The sequence below is a fragment of the Maylandia zebra genome, linkage group LG7 (genome assembly GCF_041146795.1).
Source record: "Maylandia zebra isolate NMK-2024a linkage group LG7, Mzebra_GT3a, whole genome shotgun sequence".
Lineage (NCBI taxonomy): Eukaryota > Metazoa > Chordata > Actinopteri > Cichliformes > Cichlidae > Maylandia > Maylandia zebra.
In genome coordinates this window covers 64,386,798-64,414,692 of record NC_135173.1, presented here as the reverse complement: position 1 = coordinate 64,414,692, position 27,895 = coordinate 64,386,798, and the positions used below count along the sequence as shown (strand labels likewise).

General features: G+C 40.4%; 1 protein-coding gene across 4 annotated transcripts; it reads left to right on the top strand.

The window, feature by feature from the left end:
- The first annotated feature begins 105 nt into the window (after positions 1-105).
- chst6 (carbohydrate sulfotransferase 6) lies at positions 106-27,320 on the top strand. Of its 4 annotated transcripts, none has more exons than XM_076886894.1 (4): positions 107-190; positions 14,451-14,647; positions 21,163-21,235; positions 23,797-27,320. In XM_076886894.1, exon 4 carries the CDS (start codon positions 23,876-23,878, stop codon positions 25,070-25,072), a length of 1,197 nt encoding a protein of 398 aa, XP_076743009.1. In that variant the 5' UTR covers positions 107-190; positions 14,451-14,647; positions 21,163-21,235; positions 23,797-23,875; the 3' UTR covers positions 25,073-27,320. The 4 variants fall into 4 exon arrangements, with proteins under 4 accessions (XP_004566170.1, XP_076743009.1, XP_076743008.1 ...); XM_076886893.1 differs by having other exon boundaries at positions 21,163-21,263; XM_004566113.6 differs by lacking the exon at positions 21,163-21,235 and having other exon boundaries at positions 106-190; positions 14,454-14,647; positions 23,797-27,319.
- The last annotated feature ends 575 nt before the right edge of the window (positions 27,321-27,895 follow it).

Below are 27,895 nucleotides of genomic sequence, written 5' to 3'. Positions count from 1 at the left end.
AAGAGAGGAACTGCGGTGCTGCATGAGGAAGTCAAGACTGACAGAGAAGTCTGTAAGGACGGACCTGTAGGAAGAAAACGCACAAGTGTTGAGGCATGCAGTAGGAGTGACAGATGGATTCAAGGTCGGGGTGGAAGTACATCAGGGATCGGCTCTGAGCATCTTCTTGTTTGGAGTGGTGATGGACAAGGTAAATTTAAAATACCTGGGATCGACCAGCCAAAGCAACAGACAGTGCACGCAAGCGGTGATGAAGAGTGTTGGGTGATTTGTAACAGAAGAGGTGGTAGTGAGGCTGGTATGAGGTAGGGTTTGGAGACAGTGGTACTAACACAAAGACAGGAGTGGAGCTGAAGATGTTAAGATGGGAGTGATCAGGAGGGAGATTAGAAATGAGCACATCAGAAGGAAAGTTCAGGTTGAATGCTTTGGAGACAAAGTAAGTGAGGCTGGGATGGTTTGCACATGTGCAGAAGAGGAATAGCTGATTGGGCAAATGATGTTAAGTATGGAGCTGCCAGGTCAGACAAAAAACGGGAAAATCCAAAGCAGGTTAATGGATGCAATGAAGGAGGATGTGTAAGGGTTGGTATGAGAGAGGAGGATCGTAGCGCTAGATTGAGATAGAGGCAGATGGTCCAGAATGGCGACCCCTAAAGGGAGAAGCTGAAATTAAGAAGTTTTGTTTCTACCTTAACTTTAATTTAATCTGTAATTTCTGGCTTTGTGCTTCAATATTGCAATCTGTTATTTTGCTTTTTATAAAGAGTCAACATAAATAAAGTTAGTATTGTGATCTTATTAGTAACAGTAGCTTAGTGTTTCTACAACCCTGTTAAATGCAATCTGTTTCCATGGGCGTATATGCAGCATCTTGTGGGAATCTCACCAATAGATGTTGAAATTACTAAGGATGGGCCAACAGGTCCATTCACAAAACAGGGTCGTAGACCATTGTTTTTTGGGAATGCAGGGACAAAGTAACAAAGAGCCATATAACCAATAACAGTGCTGGCTCACTTCAAACTGGAAGTCTCCTGTTTGAATGAAAGAGCACTCTTTTTAACACCTTATTGCAACTGTTACAACTAATTCCACATCATTGCCCAAAGTCCCTCCTCCGCCTCCATCCAGCTCTTACTGGTCACCAAAAAGCTTTTCTTTCAGCTGCAGAGAGAAGGAAAACAGGATATGAGTCTGGGTCTTACAGGAAACAGGTGCATCCCTTGTTTGCATCTCTTTTTTCAGTGTTTCATTGCTTTTCCCAAGTTCCACTTTATTTTGCTCTAGAGACAGAGCATCAACATACAGATTTCTAATTCTTCATCCCAATGAAAACAATGCCAAAATAATCTCAAAGTTTTATGAAAACACTCCCAGCTATTAAAGTTTTATTATAATCAAGAAGAGAACGTGGCAAATTTTGCTTATTTTTCACATTTTTGCTTTTTTTTTTTTAAATTATTTTTATGTTATTACCATTTTTGTCAGAGCAGCAAAGTAAGAACGTCTGCTTCACTAAATGCCACAAGAAAGGAAGACACTGTGACAGCTGGCATAGCGTGAGAGGCCTATGACCGGTTGCCAGTGTGCTGCAGGGCTTGCAAAGAGAAACAGACAACCATTCACTCCTAAGGCCAGTATAAAGCAGCCAACTGACCTAACCAACACACATGTCTCTGGGAGGAAGAATGAGAACCTGGAGAAAATTCATGCATGCACAGGGAGAATGTGCAGAGTCATAAAGGTCCCCAGCCTGGAAGTGCAGCCTGTGCAGTGAGGCAACATTGGTGCCATTAAGGTACCAAGCAAGTTATTTTCATTATTAAAAGGAGGAAGTGGGGAATTAAAAATCAAAATCATTTGAAATGTGCAAATTTGCTATGATTTTCACTTTCTGTCTAGGTGATTTTTGTCATTATTTATGCTGTTAAAGTGGTGGATGTTCATGTTAAACATAACCACCAGACTGCTTTAAACAATCGGTTTTAGACAGTTTTTGTTGAAAGGGAGTAATGAGCTGAAAATGTACTAAAGTACCAAATCTGAAGAATCTACCTGGTTGGTTGGCAACAGGCAGGGTTTGAAGGTAAGCTCAATTTAGAAAGCAAACAAACAAAAAAACAAAAATGCAGGCATATTTGTTTTGGTTTTATTTTTTAAATATTGTATTCCTGTTCACACATGTGTGCAGTGTTGGTTTAGCATAATGATTATGATCGACTCAGTGCTTTTATTTGGTTGACTTCCATTTGCAAACATTTCTGTCTTCTCAGGGTTTCTGAAAGGTTATGTAAGCATGAATCCTGTTAATGGATTCTTATTGCAATGGAAATATTGCTGTATTGTATACAGCTAACTCTGTGCTGCAAAAAAGCACACCAGAGACCTGTATTTGCGAGCAGGATATGGACTTAGTGAGGTTAATTTAGGTTAAACCCTGGTTTTCAGTGTTCCAAAGGTACTTTACTCTCTGCCATGGTAACTTTGACCTAGATCTTGCCAATAATATTCTTTTCACATGAACATGCTCATAGCTCATAGGGTGACTGGAAAATTCTACTAGTAGTTCTACACAAGCCCAGGGGAAGAAGAGGTTGGTTTGTGAGTCTGGAGGTGTGGGACAATCCAGATAGTTTGCCCGAAAAAGAAAACACAGAATTTTCCATCATTTCATAAAAACGAATAAAAAATCTGGAACATGTTACTCATGACAATTAAAAAAATAAATAAATCCAAGAATGCATATCAAAATATAGGCTCACCAACAGTAGATTTCTTAAATATCAGCAAATGATGAACAGCATAGAGAAAAGATTTAATCCCTGGCAACCAGAGATGGGCAGTAACGCGTTATCCGATTACTTTTTCGAGTAACGAGTAAAGTAAGGGATTACTATTGCAAAAACGGTAATTAGATTACCGTTACTTTCCCGTAGGAACGCTGCGTTACTGCATTACTAAAACCGTGAATTTTTGCGAGAATGTCTCATGACAATGAAGTTAGCAAGTGCGACGTTCGTGACAACAGCTGTGTGCAGATCAACAGTGAATAATATATTGAGTGCAGAGAGAGTATGAGCGTGCAGCGTTTAAAGCGTGGAAGTACTGACCTTACTATCACTCCCTCCAGTTAATACACGACACCACGGTTCTTCATTCACAGATGGATTTATTCTTCTGTCACACTTCTCCTCAGAAACACCATAAAATCCACCGTCAAACTGTTATTACATAAAAGTACAGAATGACCAACATAAATATTACAAATAAACATTTAAACCCAAGTTAACAAATACGCGATAAACAAACACAGTTAACGTACCTCGCTGGCTGCACGTAACCGTGAGGGAATGAATCCGCTTCAGGAACAAAACTTAACAAAAATAATTCCCAATTTCTTCTTCTTTGCAGCTTTCTTTTACTTTAAACTGCTTATTTATTCCTTCTTCTGCCTTAGTTAACTTATTAACTTAGCTTCTTGCACATGCTTTTTACTTCCCTTTACGTCACTTAAAAAAGCCTGTGTGCAACACAGAATGAACCTTAGTTCCTACCCCAAAAGGAACAATAAATAAAGAAAATAAATAACATAAATGAACACAATAAATTAAACAAACTGACATAATTTACATTTATGGCAGTTAAACTCCCACCAAATCTCAACTTGAGATTTCTTCACAGATTTGCATCTTCAAGTTATAAGCATTTAGTTTAACACATGCTTATTCTGCTTCAACAAGTAGTACTATTTTTTGCACTGGCCTTTCAAGATAAACTGGCCTAGTTGTGCGTTTTCCCTGTTTGTCCAAAGTTGAGTCACTAACCAACAGCTTTACCTTTCTGACCCTTCCATCAGAGCTGGGGTACACCTCCGTGACTCTTGCTAGTCTCCAGTGATTTCGCGGAGCACTGTCCTCTTGAAGAATAACAATGTCATTGACATTGGTGTTCCTTTTATCCCCATGCCATATCTGTCTTTGCTGGAGATTAAGAAGGTACTCCCTCCTCCACCTTGTCCAAAACTCATTCGCCAAGAACTGCACCTGACGCCATCTCTTACGCAGGTATAAATCTTGACTCACGAACTGACCCGGAGGTGGCAATATGATGTTAGACTTCATCAGAAGAATGTGATTTGGTGTGAGCGGTTCAAGACTTGTTGGATCATTCAGGTGCTCTGTTGTCAGCGGTCTGCTATTTATAATAGCCATCACTTCATACAAAAAAGTCCTAAGTGAGGCGGTGTCAAGTCTTTTAGCAGACTGATCAAGAATTGCTGTTAGAACACTTCTGATTGTCCTTATTTGCCTCTCCCAAATTCCTCCCATATGGCTTGATGATGGGGGATTCATTACAAACTCACAGCCATATTCCTTCACCTGCTCATGATCCCAGTTCTTCATTGAGTCCATGAACTCTCTTTTTGCACCCACAAAGTTGGTACCTTGATCACATCTCAACTGCCTTACATTCCCACGTATTGCAATGAATACGCGCAATGCATTGATGAAGGCATCTGAACTGAGGTCATCAAGCATTTCGATATGTACAGCTCTGCAACACATACAAGTGAAGAGAAGACCATACTTCTTCAGTTCCTTTCTTGCATCCCTCACATAGAATGGTCCAAAGCAATCCATGCCACAATATGTGAATGGAGGGGTCATTTCCATTCTGTCCTCTGGCAAGTCTGCCATTTTTGGATCTTGTGTGTTCCTTCTATACTTTCTGCATGTGACGCACTTAAAGATATGTGAGGCAACTGCACTGCTGCATCCAATGACCCATATCCCATTAGATCGCAACTCATTTACAGTCATACCTCTTCCTTGATGCTGTACTTTCTCATGATAATGCTTGATCAATAAAGAAGACACGTGACTTGTTTTTGGCAGAATAGCAGGATGTTTAACATGTGTATGAAGATCACTTCTTGTTAAGCGTCCGCCTACTCTCAGCACACCCTGCTCATCCAAAAATGGACTTAATTTGCATAGCTTGTTTGCTTTGTCTTTGGATTTTACGTCCTTGGATTGCTGTAAATTCTTGATTTCACTGCTGAATACTTCTGTTTGGACCAATCTGATTAGGAAAAGTTCAGCTTGTTGTCTTTCCTCAACACTTGTACTTCCATTGAGTTTGGGACTAAGACCCTTAACTTGCTTAGCATGACGTTTAAGACAAGCAATAGCCTTAACAACTCTTTTCCAGTCAGAAAACTTAGTCAGGCGGTCCAACAATGTTCTATTTATCCTTGCGCTGGTGTTGAGCACCTGAGCCCTTCGAAGTTCTGGATCAGTATCACTAACCTCTCCCACCTTAGCATCTCTTGTGGGTAGCTCCCTTTCCCACAGAAAGTCTGGGCCAGTGAACCAATTTGAAGCAACGAGCCGATCTGCCGATAACCCTCTCGAAGCATGGTCCGCCGGATTGTCTTCGGACTGCACATGATACCACTGGTTGACATCTGTGGTGGCTTTGATTCTCTGGATCCTATTTGCCACGAAAACATGAAAGCGTCTGGCATCATTATTAATGTACCCGAGAACAACCTTTGAATCAGTCCAATAATATTCCTTAAGGTTGTCTATTTCGAGCTCATGTTTTAAGATGGCACCCATCTTCGCAGCAACCACTGCTGCAGACAACTCAAGCCTTGGAACTGTTGTGACCTTAGTGGGGGCAACACGTGCTTTCCCCATGACAAGTGAGCAGTGTACGCTGCCATTAGAGTCCACTGCTCTTAGATAAGTGCACTCCCCATAACCTGTGAAGCTAGCATCTGAGAAGTGATGTAACTCGTACTGCTTGACATCTATGAAGCTTGCTGGTATGTAGCACCTCTTAATCTTTACTTGACACAAGTTATGGAGATCTTGTAACCATGACTGCCACTGTGATCTGCACTCCTCTGAAAGTGGTTCATCCCAACTAGCTTTCTCTCGACTCAACTGTTGCAAGATCAACTTCCCACGCAAAACAAACGGTGCTACGAAACCCAAAGGATCGTAGATGGAAGCTACTGTGGATAGCACTCCCCTTCTCGTCATTGGGTGTTTCTTGACAGTTACTCTGAACTGAAAGTCATCAGAGGATACGCACCATTGCACGCCCAGTGCTCTTTCTAGGAGTGGCTCCCCTAAATCTATGTCCAGTTCTTTGACACTGTCTGCACACTCTTCCTTTGGTATTGACTCCAATACCTTCTTGCTGTTGGAAATGAACTTGTGTAGTCTAAGCTTGCCTGTGCTGCAAAGCTCTCTTGCTTCCTTGATCAGCTTGATTGCCTCAGCATCAGACCTTACACTCACCAGTCCATCATCAACATAAAAATTTCTTCGGATGAACTTGACAGTGCCTTGGTTAAATCGATCTTGACCTTCTGTGGCTAGATGTTTAAGTCCAAAATTGGCACAGCCAGGTGAGGAAGCTGCTCCAAACAAATGGACTTTCATCCGAAAAACTGATGGCGGAGACTCAAGATCACCATTCTCCCACCATAAGAACCTCAAGTAGTCTTGGTCTTCAGGCTTTACATGGAATTGATGAAACATTCGTTCCACATCACACATAATAGCGACTGGGCCCTTTCGAAATCTACAAAGAACTCCCACCAAGGTGTTTGTGAGCTCTGGCCCTGTAAGAAGGTAGTCATTCAATGACATGTCTTGAAATCTTGCCGAGCAATCAAAGACCACTCGCAGTTTCTCTGGCTTTTGAGGGTGGTATACGCCATGGTGGGGAATATACCAAGCTGATCGTTTATCAAGCTCTTTTTCTGGGACCTTTTCTGCTTCACCACGACTGATAATGTCTTCCATGAAGTTCATGTAGTCTCTCCGATATTTCTGGTCTCTCTTGAGCTTCTTTTCCAAGCACATGAGGCGTTGAACAGCACTTGGCTTGTTATGTGGTAGCTCTGGCCTGCTCTGTTTAAAAGGCAGAGGCATTTCAAGATGTCCGTCTTCTTTGTGCTTAATTTCTTCTTTCATTTTAGTCAAAAACCGGAGATCTTCTTGCGAGAGATTTGTCTCTTCTCCAAGCCTTTCACTGAAGTCAGATTCCAGCACCTTAAGTATGTCTTCTGGAGCAGTCATCTCCTTAATTCTTGTTTTGCAAACATAATGAACTTCGCTCTTCAACTTACTTGTTACTTTGGGTTCAGGGGTCACTTGCTTTACAATGATGCGGTGACTTACTCCTATTGCATCACTGTAGTGTTCACCTGGATCACCATAGCTCACTATGCTCCAGCCTACGTCAGTTTTCTGTGCGAAGGGCTGGTTGTCCTCACCACATACAACTTCTCTAGGCATTAGTGCTTGTGGACAGTTATACCCGATAAGAAGACCGATTTCACATTTCTTCGCCGGGGCAATGTGTTCCGCAAGATGCTCTAAATGAGGCCATGCCTTTGCAGTCTCTGGTGTTGGAATGTGTGTACGATTGGCAGGTATGAATTCACGAGTGTAGACTGTTGGCACTGTGATCTTCTTAGAAGAAGATAACCCTCTTATTTGTAGACCTTTGAGTCTTTTGCATGGTACAATTGTCTCCTTGGAAGACATTGTAGACAGCTTCAACTTGACTGGCTCTGCATTAACATCAAGAGCATCTACCACTTCTTCAAGAATGAATGAAGAATCACTTTGTGAATCTAACAGAGCATAGACAAGGACTTCTTTGTTTGAATCACTTGGCATTGATGCATAAACAGGAACTATTGCTGAAGTCTGAGCACTGTTACCATCATGCACAACTCTATTGGATGTGGTTTCGTGAGTGGTGTCTTGCGGCGATTGTGGCTTTCTTTCTTTACTGCAACTTGTCTGGTCATTTTCCTTTTGCTTTGAGCGACCCTCATGTAAGCATGTGGGGTGGCGCTTTGAGCAGGTGTCGCAGACCATCCGGTTGCTGCAATGCTTGGATTGATGGCCAGGACTCAAACAGCCAAAGCACAGTTTCTCACCTTGTATGAACTTCACTCTGTCAGCAACTGGCCTTGCAGTTAGTCTACGGCACTTGTGCAAGACATGCCCTGTTTTCTTACAAAACATACATGTGCTTATGCTCTTCTCAGTGGTGTTAGTTGTAAAAATCCTTGCATTTGCTGCTTGGTTCTTAGAGGTCACTACATTCTGAGGTTTAGATCTTGTCCTTTCTGGCTCCCCTTGCCGCAAAGCATAGTAAGATGTAACAGGGTTACAAGCAATACTAGCCTCCAAAGTCAGGAAAGTTACGAAATACTTGAAATCTGGGAACCTTCCATGCTCCAGCTGATACTGTGTGGCTTTTCGGTTCCATCTGCTGCTTAACCAATCAGGCAACTTGGCTGTCAGTTTTTGGTTTTCAATGCCATCATCAAGAATACGCAGACTCTCATTGTGAGCCATGGCACATTCACAACTGCGTAAAAAGTCCACAAATTTCCTTAAGTCAGCGCTCTCTCTTGATGCTATCTTTGGCCAGGCATGTAATTTGTCTCGGCAGGCTTTGGCAATCATAAAAGGCTGGCCGTATCGCTCATTGAGGAGTTCCCATGCAGCAACATATGCAGTATCTGAACCAATCAGAAAATAACCTTCTAATGCCTCTCTAGCTGCTCCTCCAACATATTTCTGGAGGAAGAATATTTTCTCCGAGCTTGGAATGTTTTTCTTTTCAATAAGAGTTTGGAAGGATGACTTCCAATGATTAAACTTGAGTGGATCACCACTAAAAACTGTGGGCTCTGGAATGGGTAGCCTATTTGCTGATATAGCCTCAGCTAAGACCTTCACGAGCTCTCCTGTGCTATCGTGGAGCACATGTGTTAGCACTGCATCCTTTGGTGGTTGTGAGTGCTGGTCCTCAGTCTTCACCTGATTGAGTGGCTGCATAACCTTATGTAGATCCAGGCTCTGTGCAGCATTCCCTTGGGCTGGACTGAGCTCACTCTCATCATATACTTGAAGCCTTGCTTTGGCTGCATTCAGCCTTTTCAAGTTTTCCAAACGCTCAAGTTCTCTCTTTAGGTTTTCTACAGACCTTCTTCTTGCAGCATTCTCTTCTTGCTGTTTCTTTAAGAGAGCAGCCTCTTGTTTCTCTCTTTCTAGCCTACGTTCAGTTTCTTCCCTTTCTCCTTCAAGACGACGAGCTAATGCTGCTGCTTCTTGGTCTGCAATGATCAACCTCTCTTCAGCTTCAAGGTTTTGCAGTTTCTCTTCGTGGCCCTCTTGTTCAGCCATAATCTGCAGTACAGCCTGTGTAGCTGCATACTCGGCAGCAGCTTCTTGTCTTCTAAGTGAAGATACGTTTGAGTGAATAGAAGAAGCTTTAGAACCATTAGAGGCAGGAAGTGAAACACTGGAGGCTGACGATGAGAATACAGAACTATTATCTGGCCAAATCAACTCCTCCGCTGTTCCCTGCATTTCAGATTGAGCATTTTGTACTACAGTCTTTGTGATCGAGATGCAGTTATCCATCTTGCGACGCATGTCATGGGCTGGTTGATCAATTCTTCTGTAATCATCATAAGCAATGTTCAACTCAGATAATTCCCTTTGAATACTGGTGATGTGTTCTTGTAGGATGTCACTAGGATCCTGTTTTAATACAGATCTTTTAGCTACCTTAATCAGAGCTTTCCATCGTTCATATTTGCTGTCAAAGCGAAGCAATAGCCCTTTGATTTGCTCTTTCTGAAACTCTTTTCCTTTTTCTGTTAATGTTCGGGCTCTTTCACTTCTACGAGGCTCTTCAGGTGGTGCTATATTTTGCCCGATATTTGATTCACCTGTCTGTTCTAACTCAGTCTCTTCTTCCGGAGCAGCTACTGCACCCTGAGCTTCTTTACTTGTATGTGACATTTTGATTATTTAGACACAGATATACACAGGCAGCATAGAAGAGCAAGCTGCAACAACATTTGTGAATACTGAAAGAATGAGCTTAACTAAATGAAGTCACTCTCATTCAAATTAGCCCATACATGTAGAATATTACAGAGTAAGTACACTTAACAGAGTTCTTAAAAGACACTGAACCATAAATACAAACTGAATTTCTGTCAAAATGTACAAAGTTTACTTCTGCCCTTTCAGAGCCAACTATAATTATTCAGCTGAACATGAATTTACATCTCTTACGTAAATGCACATTCATATACGTGAAACAGCGTGGCTGCCAGGCTATACACAGTTCCTTTTAGTTTCCAACTCTTGTGTTACTTTTCAGACCAAAAACTTTAGAGTCTGGCTTATAGACTTCTTCATGAAAACCTTATGAACCTGTGTGTCCTAAACAGTGGCTTATCTGTGTTCCCGTCATGATGAGCTGTCGAATTTGCGCTGATAGGGCGAGTCTGGGCAGGTCCGAGTTTGACTATCACTCCCTCCAGTTAATACACGACACCACGGTTCTTCATTCACAGATGGATTTATTCTTCTGTCACACTTCTCCTCAGAAACACCATAAAATCCACCGTCAAACTGTTATTACATAAAAGTACAGAATGACCAACATAAATATTACAAATAAACATTTAAACCCAAGTTAACAAATACGCGATAAACAAACACAGTTAACGTACCTCGCTGGCTGCACGTAACCGTGAGGGAATGAGTCCGCTTCAGGAACAAAACTTAACAAAAATAATTCCCAATTTCTTCTTCTTTGCAGCTTTCTTTTACTTTAAACTGCTTATTTATTCCTTCTTCTGCCTTAGTTAACTTATTAACTTAGCTTCTTGCACATGCTTTTTACTTCCCTTTACGTCACTTAAAAAAGCCTGTGTGCAACACAGAATGAACCTTAGTTCCTACCCCAAAAGGAACAATAAATAAAGAAAATAAATAACATAAATGAACACAATAAATTAAACAAACTGACATAATTTACATTTATGGCAGTTAAACTTACTTTGAGTTTGATTCCATAAAAAGTGACAAAAACATTAGCGTCCGCTGTGCGTGGGAAGAAAACTTCTTTTTACAGCGAAAGAAACCCTAAACCTCCGAGCAAGCACCGAGTAGCTATGACGTAATGGGAAACTCACAGAGAAACTCGCGGATTCTTCCACTGACCGCGGCACACCTGCACCAGGGTAAACCTCCGCCTACCCCACTCCTGCTTTACAGGTGAAAATAGAGCAACAGGACCGCTGAGTCTTTGACTTTATTTATTTTCTGCTGTGTTTTACTTGCATCTGTTTGAAAGACTGAGTGTAAACACAAAAAAAAATTATTTTATGTGCTGGAATGTGCAGAAAATAGGTTTAAATGTTAAACTAATTTCTTCCAGTCAGAGAATGTTGCATATAATTACATTTTTGCTTGATGCATAAAGTTAAAAGATTAAAACTAATAAAACAAGTTTTAAAAAGAGACTTTTCCATTTGATTACATTTTGTATGATGGATTACGTAGAAAAAGTAGAATTGGGCTGAAAGATCTATCGCTTTATCACCTATTCAGGTTGTAAATCGTGTTTTTAAAAAGTAACTAAGTAACTAAGTAATTAATTACTTTTGAAAATAAGTAATCAGTAAAGTAATGGGATTACTTTTTGGGGGAAGTAATCAGTAATTAGTTACTGGTTACTTTTTTCAAGTAACTTGACCAACACTGCTGGCAACTGAACTCAGAAATGCCCACACAGGTAACAGAATTTTTAAATTGTTGAACCCCTAAATTATTAGCAACTTAAAGTCTAGTCACCTTCATTCCAAACTCCTTAGGCTATTTATAGAAATAATGATGGACATGAATAAATAAACAGATAAAAGAAAAACACAAACAAGAGAAGCATATAGACAATTTATGGAGCTCATCTTGGAAAAGCAAATATGTTTGGCACAATAATGCAAACCAGACATCACAAACTGCCAGGGTTTAAAAAAAACCCAGCCGGTTTCAGATTAGCTAATGACAAGTCAGCTACATTGCTGTAGTAAATATTAACATAGCTCTACATGTTGAATTACTATTATGTCCAAGTTAAGAGACATATATGTCATGTTAAGTTGTGTGCGGCAGGCAGAGTTGCAAACTTCTATGCAGACTCACAGCAAATTACTGTAAATTCCAGTTACAGCAACTTTCATGTAAATGCAAGTGAGGCAGGATATTTTTACTGCAAATGTATTTACAGTAATGTAAATACATTTTGTTGGCAATAACATACTGGCATTCATTTGCCAGCAACCTGTGTACTGTCCTCAGTGTTTTCCATGCTTCCAGAAAAACAATGCACAGTATTTTCTAGTATTCATTTGTTGTTTTACATGATATTATCACAATCTGGGCAATCAAAACAATATGTGAAACATAACTTTACCCCACCAAGTAGCAATGGTACAGTATACATTAAAAGTGATTCAGAAACTGTAGCTGAAGATAAAGCACAGAATCAGTGACTTCTTTACTGGTCCCTGAATGGGACACGCAAAGAATTCACAAAAGCTCAGTGATCCGAACCTGTAAAATCTATGTAGGCCTACCTGCAAAACAAAAGGATGGTCAAACTTATAAGGTGCAACAAGCACAGATGCTGGACGAAACAGATGCTGCTTTACTGTGTGATGGTCCTGAGTCTGCCGACTCAGTGTTTTGTGTTTCTTTATGCTTTTGTTTATCCTGAGTATGTATTCTGTTATGATTTACCGTTTGTTAGGTTTCTGTTCTGTGCTTACCCTGGTCCCACTTCTGTGTTCTGTCTGTCTATGCTGTCACACTGTCTGTTTGTGAATCTGTCTGTTTAGTTAGTTCAGTGTCTTGTCTGCTTCTGTGTCTGAGTTTCCTGTTTTATTCTGAAGGTCCCTGTCTCGTGTGAGTGTGTTCAGTTTACGTTTCCTCTGTCCCGTCAGCTCTGACTTCTTCCAGGTGTGTTGCCCTCCTGTCTCGTCCCCTGATTACTGCTGTGTGTATTTAAGCCCTGTGTGTTCTCCTGCCTGTTGTCGGTTCATCTGTGTTCCACAGTGTCCTGTTCCCTGTCTGCGGCTCTCTGCCACTCTCCCCATTTCGTATGTTCTCAGGTTTGTTGTTTAGTTTTTCCAGTTTAGGTTTCTTTAGTTCCCTGTCATCCCTCACTGCTTGTTTGCCACTACACCACCCTGTAAATAAACATCAGTCATCGCCTGCATTTTGGGTCCTCCTTTCCTCCAACACCACACAGCTCGCCTCGGCAGCCGTGACATACTGGCTATTAAAATTGCTTTGGTTCTCCTATTATCGACTGATTAAACCAATGACTGTAGAAAATACATTTAGACAGTCGTTGGATTGAACTATATCAAAGTTTACTTTAAGGCACAATGCTCAATGACACCTTGGTTAAGTCCCTTATCAAAACGGAGGATGGACACTTGAAATTGTAGCCTGCTAGAAAAGTTATGATGAGGGGCCCTTGCAGACAGTGAGACATTGTAATGAAAACTTAAAACCCCCACATTAATGCAATGCAAGCTCAGCTGAATTATTCAGTAGTCTCCCACTGAAAACGCTACGTCCAGATGAACAGAATCAATGTTTGGAGATTCAGTAGAGTTCTGCAGCTTCGTGCTTCTGCAGCCATGATGATAACCAGCATAACTGGGGAGGCCACTGAGCTGATGAGCCAGTGCAGAGGAGGAGCCCTCATTTATCTACCCGTCAGCTTGTGCAGCTAGTTTTAAAGCTTGACTGTACTGAAAATAGCAAAAACAAATAGGATGGAAATGTTCTGACGACAATGTCAACTTTCCTCACGCGTCCTTGAGTTTAGATCTAGTTTTGATCTAGTGTCTCTCCTGTTTGCAAAGTTATTTTTGAATAGAAAAGTGACTTGAAAGTGTGTATTTGCCAAAAACTGGACAAATGGACATCTGTTTTTGGTCTACATCTTTTGATTTATTCAAGCTACTGTAATAAGCCCTAAAGTGAGCTCAAACGGGGACATCTGTGCCTTTCCAATGATACCTCATGTTTTTGAGTCGCCTCTACGTTCAAATAGGCAGGGCATCACAAAAAACGTTAAACTGGAAGATACTTGTTTGCTGGTTCTCGGGAGGATATGTGAAATATATGTCAAATGTATCCCTCGTGAATGATATCAAAATCTCGTTCACATTAAAAATGTCTTTTTAAAGCGTAATCTGGCCAAGAGGACAGCACAAATATAACAATATAAAACATAACAATAGTTCTGTAAACATGTTTCCAGTGGCCAAAAAAGATCGGATGGGTTAAAATGTAAGTACAATAAACACAGAGTTATAAAGGTAGTGGCTGCATTGCAGCTGGTAACGGAGATAAAACACTGGGACTGGACCACAGGGCAGTTCTGTAGCCTACTGCACCACACACAAGAATAAATGTTGGGAAGGATGTCTGCCATCGATGCGCCGTAAATGTCGCCTTTATAACTGTTCCGTTACACACATCCACGCACCCACCCACCTTCCACCACTCTCCTATCTCTGTGACCAGCAGCCCCCGCCCAGCCCTCTGCCAGCCCGTCAGCCCTGCACTGCCACCGGCCACGTCTCAAAACTTCGCCTTGTGCACGGCCACTACAAGAAAGTTCTCCGAGCAGCTGGTGACCGAGGGCGGCGGAGGAGAGGAGAGTTCAGAGGGCTGTGGACCGGCTCCGTTGTCAGACAGCGCGACCGACAACAAAATAAAAGGTGAGACTTTTTTCTTTCTCTTTGGTGGAATAAGAGGTAAAAAAAAAAAAAAAAAAAAGACGAATAAACTACAACCCGCTCGCTTCTCTACGGTTACGACCCTCTTTTCTGCCCATCTTGGCGATTCTTTTACAACCATGTCAATAAATTCGTCTTTAAGACCGAGCAACGCAACAATGTAACGAAACTCCAAAGATCAGAATCCGTGACCACCCAGGTAGGCGCAGGGGACTCCATTACCCCCCGTTTATCCCCTCAGAGTTAGTTTGGTCTGTGCCGTTACACAGTCTTCTGTAATGTGATTACAAGTGCCAGCTACAAGCCTCTTCGGCCGTTTTTATTCTGTACAATATTTACCAGATTCCACGGGGTTCATTTGAAGGCAGTGAATGAATGAAGTAATTAAAAGCTGCCAATATTCATGTCGCGTTTGTGCTTCACAGACAGACATTATACGGGCCACACGCTGAGCAGCAGTCTAAAATGTGAGACTCTATCTGTCGTACAGATGAATATATAGCTATATTTTTTTTTCAAAAACATCAGGTGTAAAGCTATTAAATTTGTCACACTGCCTTTCATTTAAAATTTTTCTCTTCCCCCCAATTTTGAAACAGAATTTGACATAATGTTTATATATATATAAAAGAAAGAATGGTGATGGGTACTCCTGAGGCTGAGTGTTTGAACTAACTGTAAACTTATAGAGGTAATATGAGGAAGCCTGCTCTGCTCAAGTGCCCGTGTCAATCATCCTTAAATGTGGGCTTTCCTCTATAGCGTTTCCAGTGGGTAGTTGATAAGATTACTTCAGCTGATCTGCAAACACACAAATCGCTATTCAATGGAAGAGATAACAATAATAATAGTAAGTGGATTATCCCAGCTGACTGGTGCATGGGTGCCACTGACCATTACTTATGTGTGCTTTCGTATTAGTGTTAAACTGGTTAAATATTCAAAGGGAGTGGAGATAAAAGACAAAGCAGTATTGATAACACGAAAGGGGGAATCAGTAACGGCCAAGAACAAAGCAAACCAAGAACACTGGCTTTGTTATTACGTTGTTCGTACTCTAAAGGAAACTACAATTTAATTTTTGAGAAACACATCAAGGGACTGTGACATCAGAGGAAATACTGGATGTGTCTATGAGTGTTTCAGGTTATGAGAAGAAATATGAGTCATAATGTCAAAGGTGTTTCTGACGGAGGATAGCTGAGAGACTGTTTCTATATAAGCACATGCTTAAGGAACATTTACAGAAAATAAACAAATTTTATGAGCTGATTTATTTATGATTTAGTTCAGTTCATTTCATTTTTATTTCAAACGTGAATTCACAATCATTACAAAATATCATTCCATTCTTTTGTTTGAAACGGAGTAGGCAGAAGTATACACTTATTAGTCCCTAGCGCCTCAAATTTTACCTCTCATTGATTTCATTTTGTTTTAGCCTTAAATTAAACAAACAACATATGAAGCAAAAGTAAATCAAAACAAACAAACAAACAAACAAAACAAATAAACAAGCCCCACCACAGTATAGTTACTTTCATATAAATAAGGACTGAGTGGCAACGTTTGCAGATTCACAAATGATGAGACAAACAAACTAAAACACTATTACGAACAACATTACCGCCCTGGGTTTACCCCGTTTTCTTCATTCTTATATTTGTTAAAAATCAGTTTTTTATATTTCACTTTAAACTGGTTTATGTTGTTACTTTCTTTAATTTCTTCTGTTAGACTGTTCCATAATTTAACTCCTGCTATTGAGATAGACATTTTTAAAAGTTGTTCTAACACTTTGTATTTTAAAATTCCATTTCCCTCTTTTGCAAACACTTTATTTATTTCTTTTCTATCTTATTTGCGCTGTTTTAAACGCCACCAAGTCTTGAAATTTAATAGCTTGCAAAAAATTGGTGGCTGGTGATTTGCTGAATATCAGCATTTATAACAGCTGATAAATGTAAATGCAAAAAGAAAGAAGAGGTGGAAAGAAAACACACATGAATCATGTTTTCAGTGTCAATGTTTGTTTCAGGTCTGCTTACAGAAGAAAACGACCAGGTCTTTACTGCACCCTGCTGTCAGAGCAGGGGAAGGAGACTGGTGTAATAGGAGGCAGGTGAAATGAGAGATTATTTTAATATTAACCAAGATTATCAACACTTTATGTTACAGTGAGTATAGTAAAAGCCTCCCAACATGTGTTAAAGTAAACAGAGCGAGAGAGAAACCAACAAAGAAAGCACTGTTGTTGGAGATTTTCAGTTGAGTCACCCCACTTGGCAACGCTTTGATAAGCAGTAAAAACCACTTCAAATATGTAAAGCTGTTGATGCAGTATGCTTGGAATACCTCCCGACTGTTGAACCTGTGCTGCCAGCTTCCTCCATGCTATATTAGCTGTGCTGCTGGTAACAGGAGCAACGCTTCTGCTATGTAGAGTTATAAATGCAGAGCAACAATGAACTGAATAGGACTGAACCTGTGTCCAGTATCAGATTGTGCATCCATAGAAGGTGAACGCAGAGTTTCATAGGAGAAAACCCCCATAAAATATCCAAATATACATTTTTGAAAGCACAGACAGGGACAACGGGCACTTTTCACGGTTTTTAACATTTGGCTTCATTTTAGCTGTTTGCACTTAAGAAGTTTACTCTTTTCCACGATTGGCTGATGGGCCAAGAGCACCCACAAACTCTCCTTCTCCTGGGAACAAACTAGGGATCTTTTGCTTGTTTGGCCAATGTGTGAACAACTACGTCAAAACTGAGCAAATGTTTATTTTTACTTTTCAGAAACAAGTACGGTTCAGGTTCACAAAGACTACAGAGTATGTGATAGGCCAGCTTGAAAGGCTCATTGATTTTGTTTATACACATATCGGCTCAAATCTTTTGTCATATGTTTAAGAAGCTTTTTAGAGTTGGATCTGTACACTTACAAGATACAGAGTGGTCTAAAGAGCACTCTGCAGCTCTTATATGCATTCCATTACCAACTACAAACATCAGAAAGTACAATTAAAGAATGGCCACCTTCAGGCAGACTTCATGAACAAAGCGAGTGATTTAATTTAAGTGCATTGTTGAGGTTTGGCTGACTCTGTGGTTTATTTATCCACTGTTCAAGCAGCTGCAAGACACCCCGAAACAACCCTGAGAGCCTGTGTTCTTTCATGCACACAGAGCTGAGCAGGACGAGCAGCGAGTGTTTTCGAGTAGCCGCTTTGTCAGAAATGATAATCACAAGGAAAGGTTGCAGCTGGCGCAGCTCGCCATGCAGGTGCAATAATGTATGCTTCTTAGCAGACGAATATCTGGATCTCTTCGGTGTTGCAGCGCTGTAGTTCACGGTGCTGCTTGCCAGCACTGTTCTCCTCACAAAGACAGCAAAGTGTCTCCTGCACTTGGACTCACCACGTCTCTGCTGGCAAACAGAAAGAGACGCATCTGTTCCCAGACTCAGTCTCACTGCAAACAAACAGTGCACGAGCAGCTGCACGCAAGGTGTCGCACAATGTCTGCACACAAGACGCTGCAGATCCATGTTTACACAAGGTGCGTGTGTATAATATCACACAGTCATAAATTATATAAATCCAGATGAAGATTGGGGTATTAAAAGCATTTACCTTTTGTTTACTTCTCCATTGTTCAGTGTGCTGTCTAATCTGTTCAAGACATAAACAGGAGAGAAAGTCTTAACATGTCAGCACCTTCATGAGTAATTAAATCTAAGAGGCGGGGTAATACCTAATGTCAAGTATGTTCTTCATGCAGCCTGATCAGGGCACTGCATTCAGATCAATTTAAAGGCTGCGTGTGCAGGCTGCTGGGATTAGTTAGTGCTAGGGAACTGTGGCAACGTTTACAGTAATGAACTGTGCTGAACTTTTGCTCAACTGTGAGGTGCACATGGTTGAACCTCACAGTTGAGCATACATTTGAGACTGTCAAAAAAATGTCTGCTCAAAAATGTTTTAGCCACTTACTTTAGCACTTGTACTGAGCATGCATGTCTTTTACAAAGAACCAGAAGCAGTCAACCATCAAGCTCAGATTACACTGTCCCCGGTATCAGTTTTCCAACATTTTATTTGATCTTTTATCTTTTTCCACGCTCATCATTGACTTTGCCCAGGTTTGGGTGAACAAAAGTGCATCTTCAGTGACATTTTGCACTCGTTAGCTGATGTGATTTTAGCAAAATTCTCTGCTCTGTGATTCCAAAGTAAATTTTGGACAACCTGCACTAATGCTTCCCAGGCTACTGATTCACTTGGCTCCGGTTTCCATTCAAACTCATCGTCAAGTATCAGTTCACAGATTTTAGAACCAACAAAAAGACCTTCATTAATTTTGGGCTTACTTTTCTGCAGAGCACACTTACTTTCTTTAATTTTATAATGAGTCGCTGTTTCTGTCCAGTCCAGCTGTCCAATACTTGGAACATAACTAAAAAAACGGGAACTTGCAAGACGAAAACAGATTTAAAATCAGTAAATGAAATTTGTCAAAGCACAGGTGAAAGAATCCCAGCAGCAAAATGCCAGTGTCATTTATCATCCTCTTGTATGGAATCATATTTATAAACTTCATTTGACTAGTGCCCTGGTCAGCTGATTCGTCTCCCTACAAACAAAACAGTTCTACTGAAGTCACAGTACAAAAGAATTTGACAATTTTGAGAATAATCTTTTTTTCCCACTGCGCCATCACACCTGATCTGCTCCACCAACACACTTGTAGCTTCATATGTGGTTTGTCCCGCTTTAGTTTCTGTGATCCCAAACTTAAGACAGATTGCCATCGCTCCTTTAATTGTGGGTTGAGAAATTCATCTCCAGTATAAATGTTCTTTATATTTCTAACAGAAATGATGTTGATCTTGGGCGGCATTCTGCAGGCTTGTCCCTGTTTATCCACTGTGTCTGTGACACTGCAGGCTCATGTTAGCATTTCAAATTAAAGGGCAGATTACAGCCTCAGGCAGTTTTGCATGTGATGGATCCATGTCACCTTATGTCTGAGTGCACAGTGCTTGCTGTTTTCAGCAGTTAAATATCATTTAACAGCATCTTTGAAAGCCAATCGGGATTTTCGTTTTTTTGACGATTCAGCACTTCAGTCTTACAATGCTAAATTGTGCAGCATCACTTTTTCAGCTGAGCAGCCTGTTGAAATTTAAGAGAGTACAAAGTGATCTGAAACTTGACATTACCTGGCATTATTGCCTCTACATCAGATCTGCGCCCACATGCAAGTATGTGGACGCGCATTACAGTTTAAGCAAGACATTCATCCAGATATTTTAGTATTTAGTGATAGCTCAGTTAGAAAATAATACAATAAAATCCTGCCTTTCAGTACAAGTGAGTAAATATGGTTTGAAAGATTTCTTTTGCCAGTTGTCACAAGTTGTTAATTTTAAGATTTTTTTTCTGCATTTATCTGAAAGTTTAAGAGGAAGGTTACTCAACAGGTAAGGGGTTCTTATAGGGAAAGGATCAGCAGCTAACAAGACTGTAACTTTCTCAGGTTTCATCTTCTGTTATTAGCTAAATGTCGAGCTTAACGTGTGTTTTTCGGTGGATGAATAAGTGCTTGTCTGAAAATATTTGAGGATTGAATCTTTGACTGATACTTTCATGCACCAGGGGGGGGGGCTGGAGCCTATCCCAGCTGTCATAGGGTTGAGAGGTAGGGCATACCCTGGAATCTGAAAGAGGGCTGACACAGAGAGACACACAGCAATTCATACCTATGGGAAATTTGGAATCACTAATTAATAATTAAATAATTAAATACTAATTCCCACGAACTTTGGACTGTGTGAGGAAGCCAGAGTACCCAGAGAAGACTCACACAAACATTGAGAAAATATGCAAACTCCACACAGAAAGGCCCCAGATACACGAGTCAAACTCAGGCCCTTCTATCTGTGAGTAGCAGGTGGCTAAATGCCCTGACACCTGATAGTTTCAATAAATGAAATAGATTTTTTAAATATATCACCAAATCCCAGCAACAATCACCTCGAGGCAATTTGTATGTAAGGTAATGACTCTACATTGATACAGAGGGAAATTCCCAACAGTCAGACGACCCAGAGAAACAGAGAGAGCAGGAATACAGTGGCGTGATTAATACCTGTGTAAAGTTTCAGTGGTTAATGTGTGAGAGTGAATGAATAGTGGCATTGTAAAGCGCTTTGGGTGCCTTGAAAAGCGCTAAATCCAATCCATTATTATTATTATTATTAATGTGTGATGTTTAGGTCTGATTTTTTCACCATGTTCAAAATCAGCCCATGTGATTCAAAATGTTTAAGAAGGGTGGTTCACATCAGTTACCAACTAACTAGGTAGTTATTGCCACACTAGGATTTCACTATCACTGTTTCACTATCTCGAGGGTCAAAAGTTGATTAGCTCGTGTCCCAGCCTGTTCAGACATCTTATGACATACTACCATGATTTGCTTTATCATCAGGGATCTTGCTCTTCTTCCTTCTTCCTGCACTCGGCGAAAGAAGAATGCTGCCAGTATTTTCAACTGTCATCAGGTGACAGCATTCCTGTCATAAGCCGCCGGTGAGGTGACACGCCTCACATGTTAGCATGTTGCGTGACATTGGAACATTAGGGGAGAGATCAGAGTTTTGTATTGGGTTGGTTTAAAAGTATCTAAAAAGTATCAATAGAAAGTATCGCATTTAAAAGTGGCCAAAAGTCATAACTTTACTAAAACCATCTCATATGCAATGAAGTAACAATAAAACTGGTCCCTTTATTTTCTATGAAAACACATTTAATGTAAATGAACTTTTTTCTTCTTCAATCCTTAAAAATGTACACTGAACAGCTACATAAAGGCCGCTTGCTACAGTGGCATGATGCAGGAAAAATCATTCAGTGAAGCCGTGCCAGTGTTTGCAGTTTTCTCTCTGCACTAACCCGAGCTCTCTCTGCATTCCAAACCAGCATGAAGTTCTCCTGCAGCAACGAGGGACACAAACAAATGTCTCAAAATCCACCAATTAAGATGCAATCATGCTTCTAACTTGTTCTCTGGATGACAGCTTTGCTTGTAAATGTCACTGAATTCTCAGCACAGTCTTTGTTTTTAACATGTTTAGTCCAGTGGAAATGCTTCAAAGATTTCAAGATAGGCAGGAAAAAGCACAAAAGTCATTTCCATATTCTGTCAGGTCTCTCATATATGAAAATTAATCTTGTATATGAAGATTGCCCTGCAAAATTGGTTAAATTGACAAATATTGTAGAACACATCATAAATAAATAATAATAATAAAAAGCAAGCAGAATGGGAGGTGGTTCTTTGGAATTTATGTGATTTTGTAATGGAAACTGAGTCACTTAAAATAGACTGTGACAATGGATGTATGCTCGTGCGTATATGTAGAAAGAATGAGGTAAAAATGCACTGAGCTAATTACAAACACAGAAGTACAACAGGAAAAATTTGCAAGAGCGTTTTGCAATCTTATCTGCTTATCTGTTTTATCTGCACTGAAAATGAAGGTGCGAACATGAATGGGTAAAAATAAACCTGAAAAGGTAATGAATGATTCAAATACCTTTTCACAGTTTTTGCTGAGATTGTGCCGGAAGGTCTGACTGTGCTGTGTGTAGCACGTGACTTTGTCAGGTACAGTCAGTGCATGATGTGTTCCAAGTGTGAGGAGTGTATCTATCAAATGAACCTATCTTTGGTTTATTAGCTGTCAGTACACTTAATAATATTAGCAACACATTATTTACAAAGTTAGATATAAACATTATATGGGCTATAACAGATATAAGCTAGTGACTTAGTCTGACTGGCTGAGTGTCATTTGAATCCTTTTAAATTGTTGAAACTTGCTCAGCTTGTAATTTGACGCACTGACATTAGCCATAATCTTTGCAGACATCTCTATAAAATGTCTAAGGTGAGACTTTAGATGAAAACAAAACTGTAATAGAATAAGAACGCAATGGATTTCTAAGTAGTGCTCTTAAAGGATATTGCTCCACTTCTTTGACCTGAGTTCACTCTGCACTAGTTTATTGTTAGGTTCTTCATCTATGTAAAATGTTTCTTTACTCAGGGATTATGGGCTTAAAGCTCATTAAATCATCATTTCAGTATCTCAGATTATGTTTTGTCAGACACATGATAAAAGTATTTAAAATTTACTTAAACCATATTTACAAACTCATTACTTGGTTGGGACTTATTTGCCAAGAATTTCAGCACGTGTGGTGTGGCAGGGAGGCGATCACATTGTTGCACTGCTGGGGTGCCAGGTCAGGCCAGTCACACACAGTAATGATGTTTTTGAGCTGTGGGCAGGTGCTATGTCATGTTGGAAAAGGGAAGCAGCATGTCCATAAAGCTTGTCAGGAGATATAAGCATGAAGTGTTCACACATCTCCTGGGAAATGCTGTGTTGGCTTTGGACTTGATGAAACACAGTAGACCAACCACCACCACCAACATAGAGGACATAGTATCTCAAACCATTCAAAAACCTGGACTCCTGTACCTAGGCGATATGAACCTGAAATGAAATACAAAAATCTTTGTACAGGATGTCGATGATCATTTGGGTAACTGTTGCATCGGCAGTTGTCCCCATGATTGTGGTTTTAGTGCTAAAATAGACTGAGAAATACACGCCATTCATATGCAAACTTTGAATTAAATATGCTAACACTTTGAGATAATAGATTTCTGATTTTCATGAGCCATAATCATCAAAATTAAAACAGTTTAAAATACTTCCACTATACATGTAATTTTTTTTAGCATTTAAAGCTGCACAAGGCCTCATTTACTGGAGCAAGTATAACTAGTCTCTAAGTAAAATTAATCTAATTTATTTATTATTTGAGCTTTTCATCAGATAAAAAAACTGATAACAAAAGTCATATTTTCTTAATCAATGTTGTGTCACTATTAATGTCCCAAAGTCAGCTAATTTATAAGAGCGTATGGGCTCTCTCTTCTTGACACATGCTTGATAATAATTTGCAAGAGATTTTGAGTGCTGCATAAACATGATTGTCAAATCTTGAATATGAATTTCTCTCTCTCTGTCTGTCTTGCTTTTTCATGCAGCAAAGATAAACACCTCAACACAGGACCAAAGAGAGGATTCAAACAAAGGACGACTGTCTGACAGCAGCTCACAGCCACGATGCCGCGCTACAGAGTGAACTGCAGCACCATGATGTTTCTGGTGATTTTACAGGGGGCAGGAGTAGTGCTGTTCTTTAGCTGGTACACCCAACTCAGCCCCTGTGACCCACAACCCTCCAACGCCAAAGTCCATGTTCTGCTGCTGTCATCGTGGAGATCAGGCTCATCCTTCCTGGGCCAGGTGTTCAGTCAGCACCCGTCTGTCTTCTATCTTATGGAGCCCAGTTGGCATGTGTGGACCAAACTGCAGAAAAACGGTGCAAGGGCGCTTCGAATGGCAGTGAGGGATCTCTTACGGAGCGTGTTCCAGTGTGACTTCTCAGTGATGGAGTCCTACCTTCCAGAGTACCCCAATGTGTCGTCTTTGTTTATGTGGAGTCACAGTCGAGCTCTGTGCTCGCCACCAATCTGTTCTCTTACGCCACGTAATCAGTTCAGCAACCAGACTCTGTGCCTAGAGAAATGTGGTGCTGAGGGATTGCAGGGGGTAGAGCAGGCGTGTGACTCTTACTCTCACGTGGTGTACAAAGATGTGCGGCTCTTTGAACTGGAATCACTTTATCCACTTTTGCAGGACTCGAACTTAAATCTCCGCATCATCCACCTGGTCCGAGACCCACGGGCAGTTGTGCGGTCTAGGGAAGAGTCAGCCAAGGCCTTTATGAGTGATAACGCAATCGTCTTGGAACAGAAACGCATTAAGGAAGCAGAGGTACAGTATCAGGTCATGCAGGAGATTTGTCGCAGCCATGTGCGTATTAACGAGAGGGCGGTCCTGAAGCCCCCTCCGTTTCTAAAAGGCCGCTACAAATTGGTTCGCTACGAGGACATGGCACGCAATCCACTCGAGGAGATCAATGCCATGTATCAGTTTGTAGGTCTGGAGATGACCACAGAGCTGGCCACATGGATCTACAAGGTGACCCACGGAAAAGGCAAAGGCTCTATTAAAGAGGCCTTCAAGATCACGTCGAGGAGCGCTACCAACGTCTCCCAGGCTTGGCGCACCATGCTGCCATACAACAAGGTCAGACGAATCCAGGAAGTGTGTAAAGGGGCCATGTCGTTGCTCGGGTACAGGACGGTGAACAGTGAAAAGGAACAGAAGAGGCTTGACATAGATCTCCTGGTGCCACGGGAACCCTATCAGTTCAGCTGGTTGCCTGATAAAACACAGCACCCTAACAACAATTAGAACTGGAATGACAAAGACTTGTTAAAACAGGAATAAAAACAGACTTTTTAAAGAATGGACTACTCAAAGGACCGGATAACGGTACCACCCTGCCCTGGTTCTCCTGGTTTGGAGGCCGAAGTGGGGACACCAATAATACCAAAACTGAAACCATTAACTCTGGGGTAAACCAAGGTCAAAAGCAAGAAATCAAACTAATCAAAACTAGGTCTGGTGTCAGCTGCTGTCAGGGGATGTATGGAGACACAGTTTTTGAAGTGGCCAGTTGACAGTGGGGGCCAATCAGCAGATGCCATTTTGAAGCCAGCCCAAAACAGCTCACCCAATCAGACAAGGGACATGTATAGTCTCTTAAAGGCACAGACCACACACAAAAACAGTCCACAGACTCACTGACAAAACAATTTATGACAAAACGATGTAACATAACCAAAATCCTGATTTATGATGTGCCACATTAAACACACAGAGCCGGCCATTGGCCGTTGCATGCCACATTGTTTTAAGCATATGCATCAAACCATTGTCTCCTGAAGGCTTGATTCATGATGATGATGATGCTATTTGATGCTTTCTAGTGGCTACTCTTGCTCTTCAAATCCCTTATGTGCACCTCAAGGACAACCAAGACGCATAGAACAAATAAATACAAATGTTTCCTATGCAAAGTCTTTAATGGTGCAACACGATGCATAAATACTGACCAGCCTCCAAGTATCACCAGCACCTGATGTGTTAACGCACTAACAGCACTTAGAACTGAAGGGCTAGTCATTTGGCACCTCACATACTTTTCTCATGCTGATAGTGTGAGAAAAGTTAAGAAGCTGCAGAGAGCCGTGAGAAAATGCATTAGCACAATGAAACGCACCTACCCTCTCTTAGCAATGTGCATGTTATTAATACGGTACAGCCAGGAAACTCACTAACTGGACTCAAGCTTAATTCATCCCGCAGTAAAAAGTAATGGGCGGAAATCACCAGACACCCTGCAGTATAAAAAAACAGGTATTGACAAAAATTCATGGTTTTTTTGCTCCAAAATGAGTCAAGCACGCCAACGCTGTTACTAAAACCTGCCATAAATGTTGCTTTAAGATGGAGTCAGTCTCCTGTTACTCTGCAAATGAATGTCTGACACATCAAAATATATTGATGTAACTGACAAAAGTCTCACAGCATGGGATAGATTATCTGTTCCTTCTCAGACCTGCTCTCAGCTCAGAACTAACAGCGTTATTTTGCATCCTGGCTCCATTTAAGTGCCTGAGAATTTAAACATTATTTTTTTTGCTCCCACTTGAAACTCCTCACTTCCACAGTGTATTGTAGCTATGAAGGTATACATTCATGAAGGAGTGGAATTAACATGTTTACTTAAACTGAATAAAAGTGCTCAGTGTCATTATTTACATTTGTTTACGGGATCTGTCTGTTTTATTGATTAATACTTGATTACACTTAAATGTCTTTTAATGAGTAGCAAATGTTAAATCACGTTGATTTATATCTTTACAGTAAGAGAAAAAGGATAAATGAACTACTGTTAATCGTGTTTAGGGTGCTTTGTAGTAAAAAATGTACATTAATTTTTTTTAATGCATAAAAAATTGTCATGGTTTTTTTTTTTTAAAGATGGACTTCAGCTATAACTTGGTGTGAGTTTTGTGTTTCATATATGACTTAGTGTTCTGATTGAAACAATATCTTCACTTGTACATTTTTGGAAACTTGCTATGAAGTACAGAAGTGTTTTACATCATGGAGTAAAATACATAACAAAATATTGTTTATTTGAGATGATATGTACTCTGATTTAAGGTTTATTTCATCAATGGGAACTTTAAATGGGTTATTCTACTCATTAAAACACTGGTTAGAATCTCTTTTGCACTGGTTTGGGTCTCTTTTCCATAAGCAAAGATAAAATCTTAAATACACAGACTCAAGATCTCAAAAGGAAACTAGTGCTCTCCAGTTTGAAGGGATGGGCGGTCCAGCAAGCTCAAAGCAGAGCAAAGAGTAGTGGAAAAATTAGAGGCATATTTTGACGTGAAACTGAACATGCGTTGGAGAATACCACCACTAATCATGTGACCATAGAGCCCTGTACTAGGAAGCATGTTCTCAGAAGAGTAAAGAATAAAAATAGTACCGTTCACAATACATAAACAACATAGTTAAAATAAAAGGTCACAGCCGGACACTGTCAGGGCCTAACATTTACTGTGAGATGCAAAAATTTACACATGGGTTACTCTGTTTCAAAACAGCCAACGTTCAGAACATTTGCTGTTCGACTGTCTCTGTTTTACGTTCATGGTAGAAAATGTGAAATGGCTGTTTAAAATATTAAAAACAATTTCAAGCTGTCCTGGAAAGTTGCATATTTGAGCACAAATAATTAAAATAACTTTCTTATTTATTTAATATTTCATTACAATACAAAATTAAGGATATAGAATACTTTTCAACAAGAAAATTGCATTTATTGTAAATAAAATGCCATTTTCATTCACTTGTTGATTCTAGTAACCATGGCAGGTTATCTTTGACAGTCTTTGAGATATTCATGTTCAATCATTGTAGAAGATTTCACTATGCAAAAAAGGCCTGAAAGCAGCTCAGAAGACCCTTGAAAAACATATGGATCTGAGAGTATTTGATTTTGCAAGATTGTGCAAGAGAATGTGAGAATGCTAGTTGAATAAATGTACATTTCACCATATTGTTGTTCACATAGGAATCTACCTAATGTGTGTGGTCTTCGTCATAGCAATGCTGACGAGGGTCCTGTGACATAATTAGTATGTGACATGAATG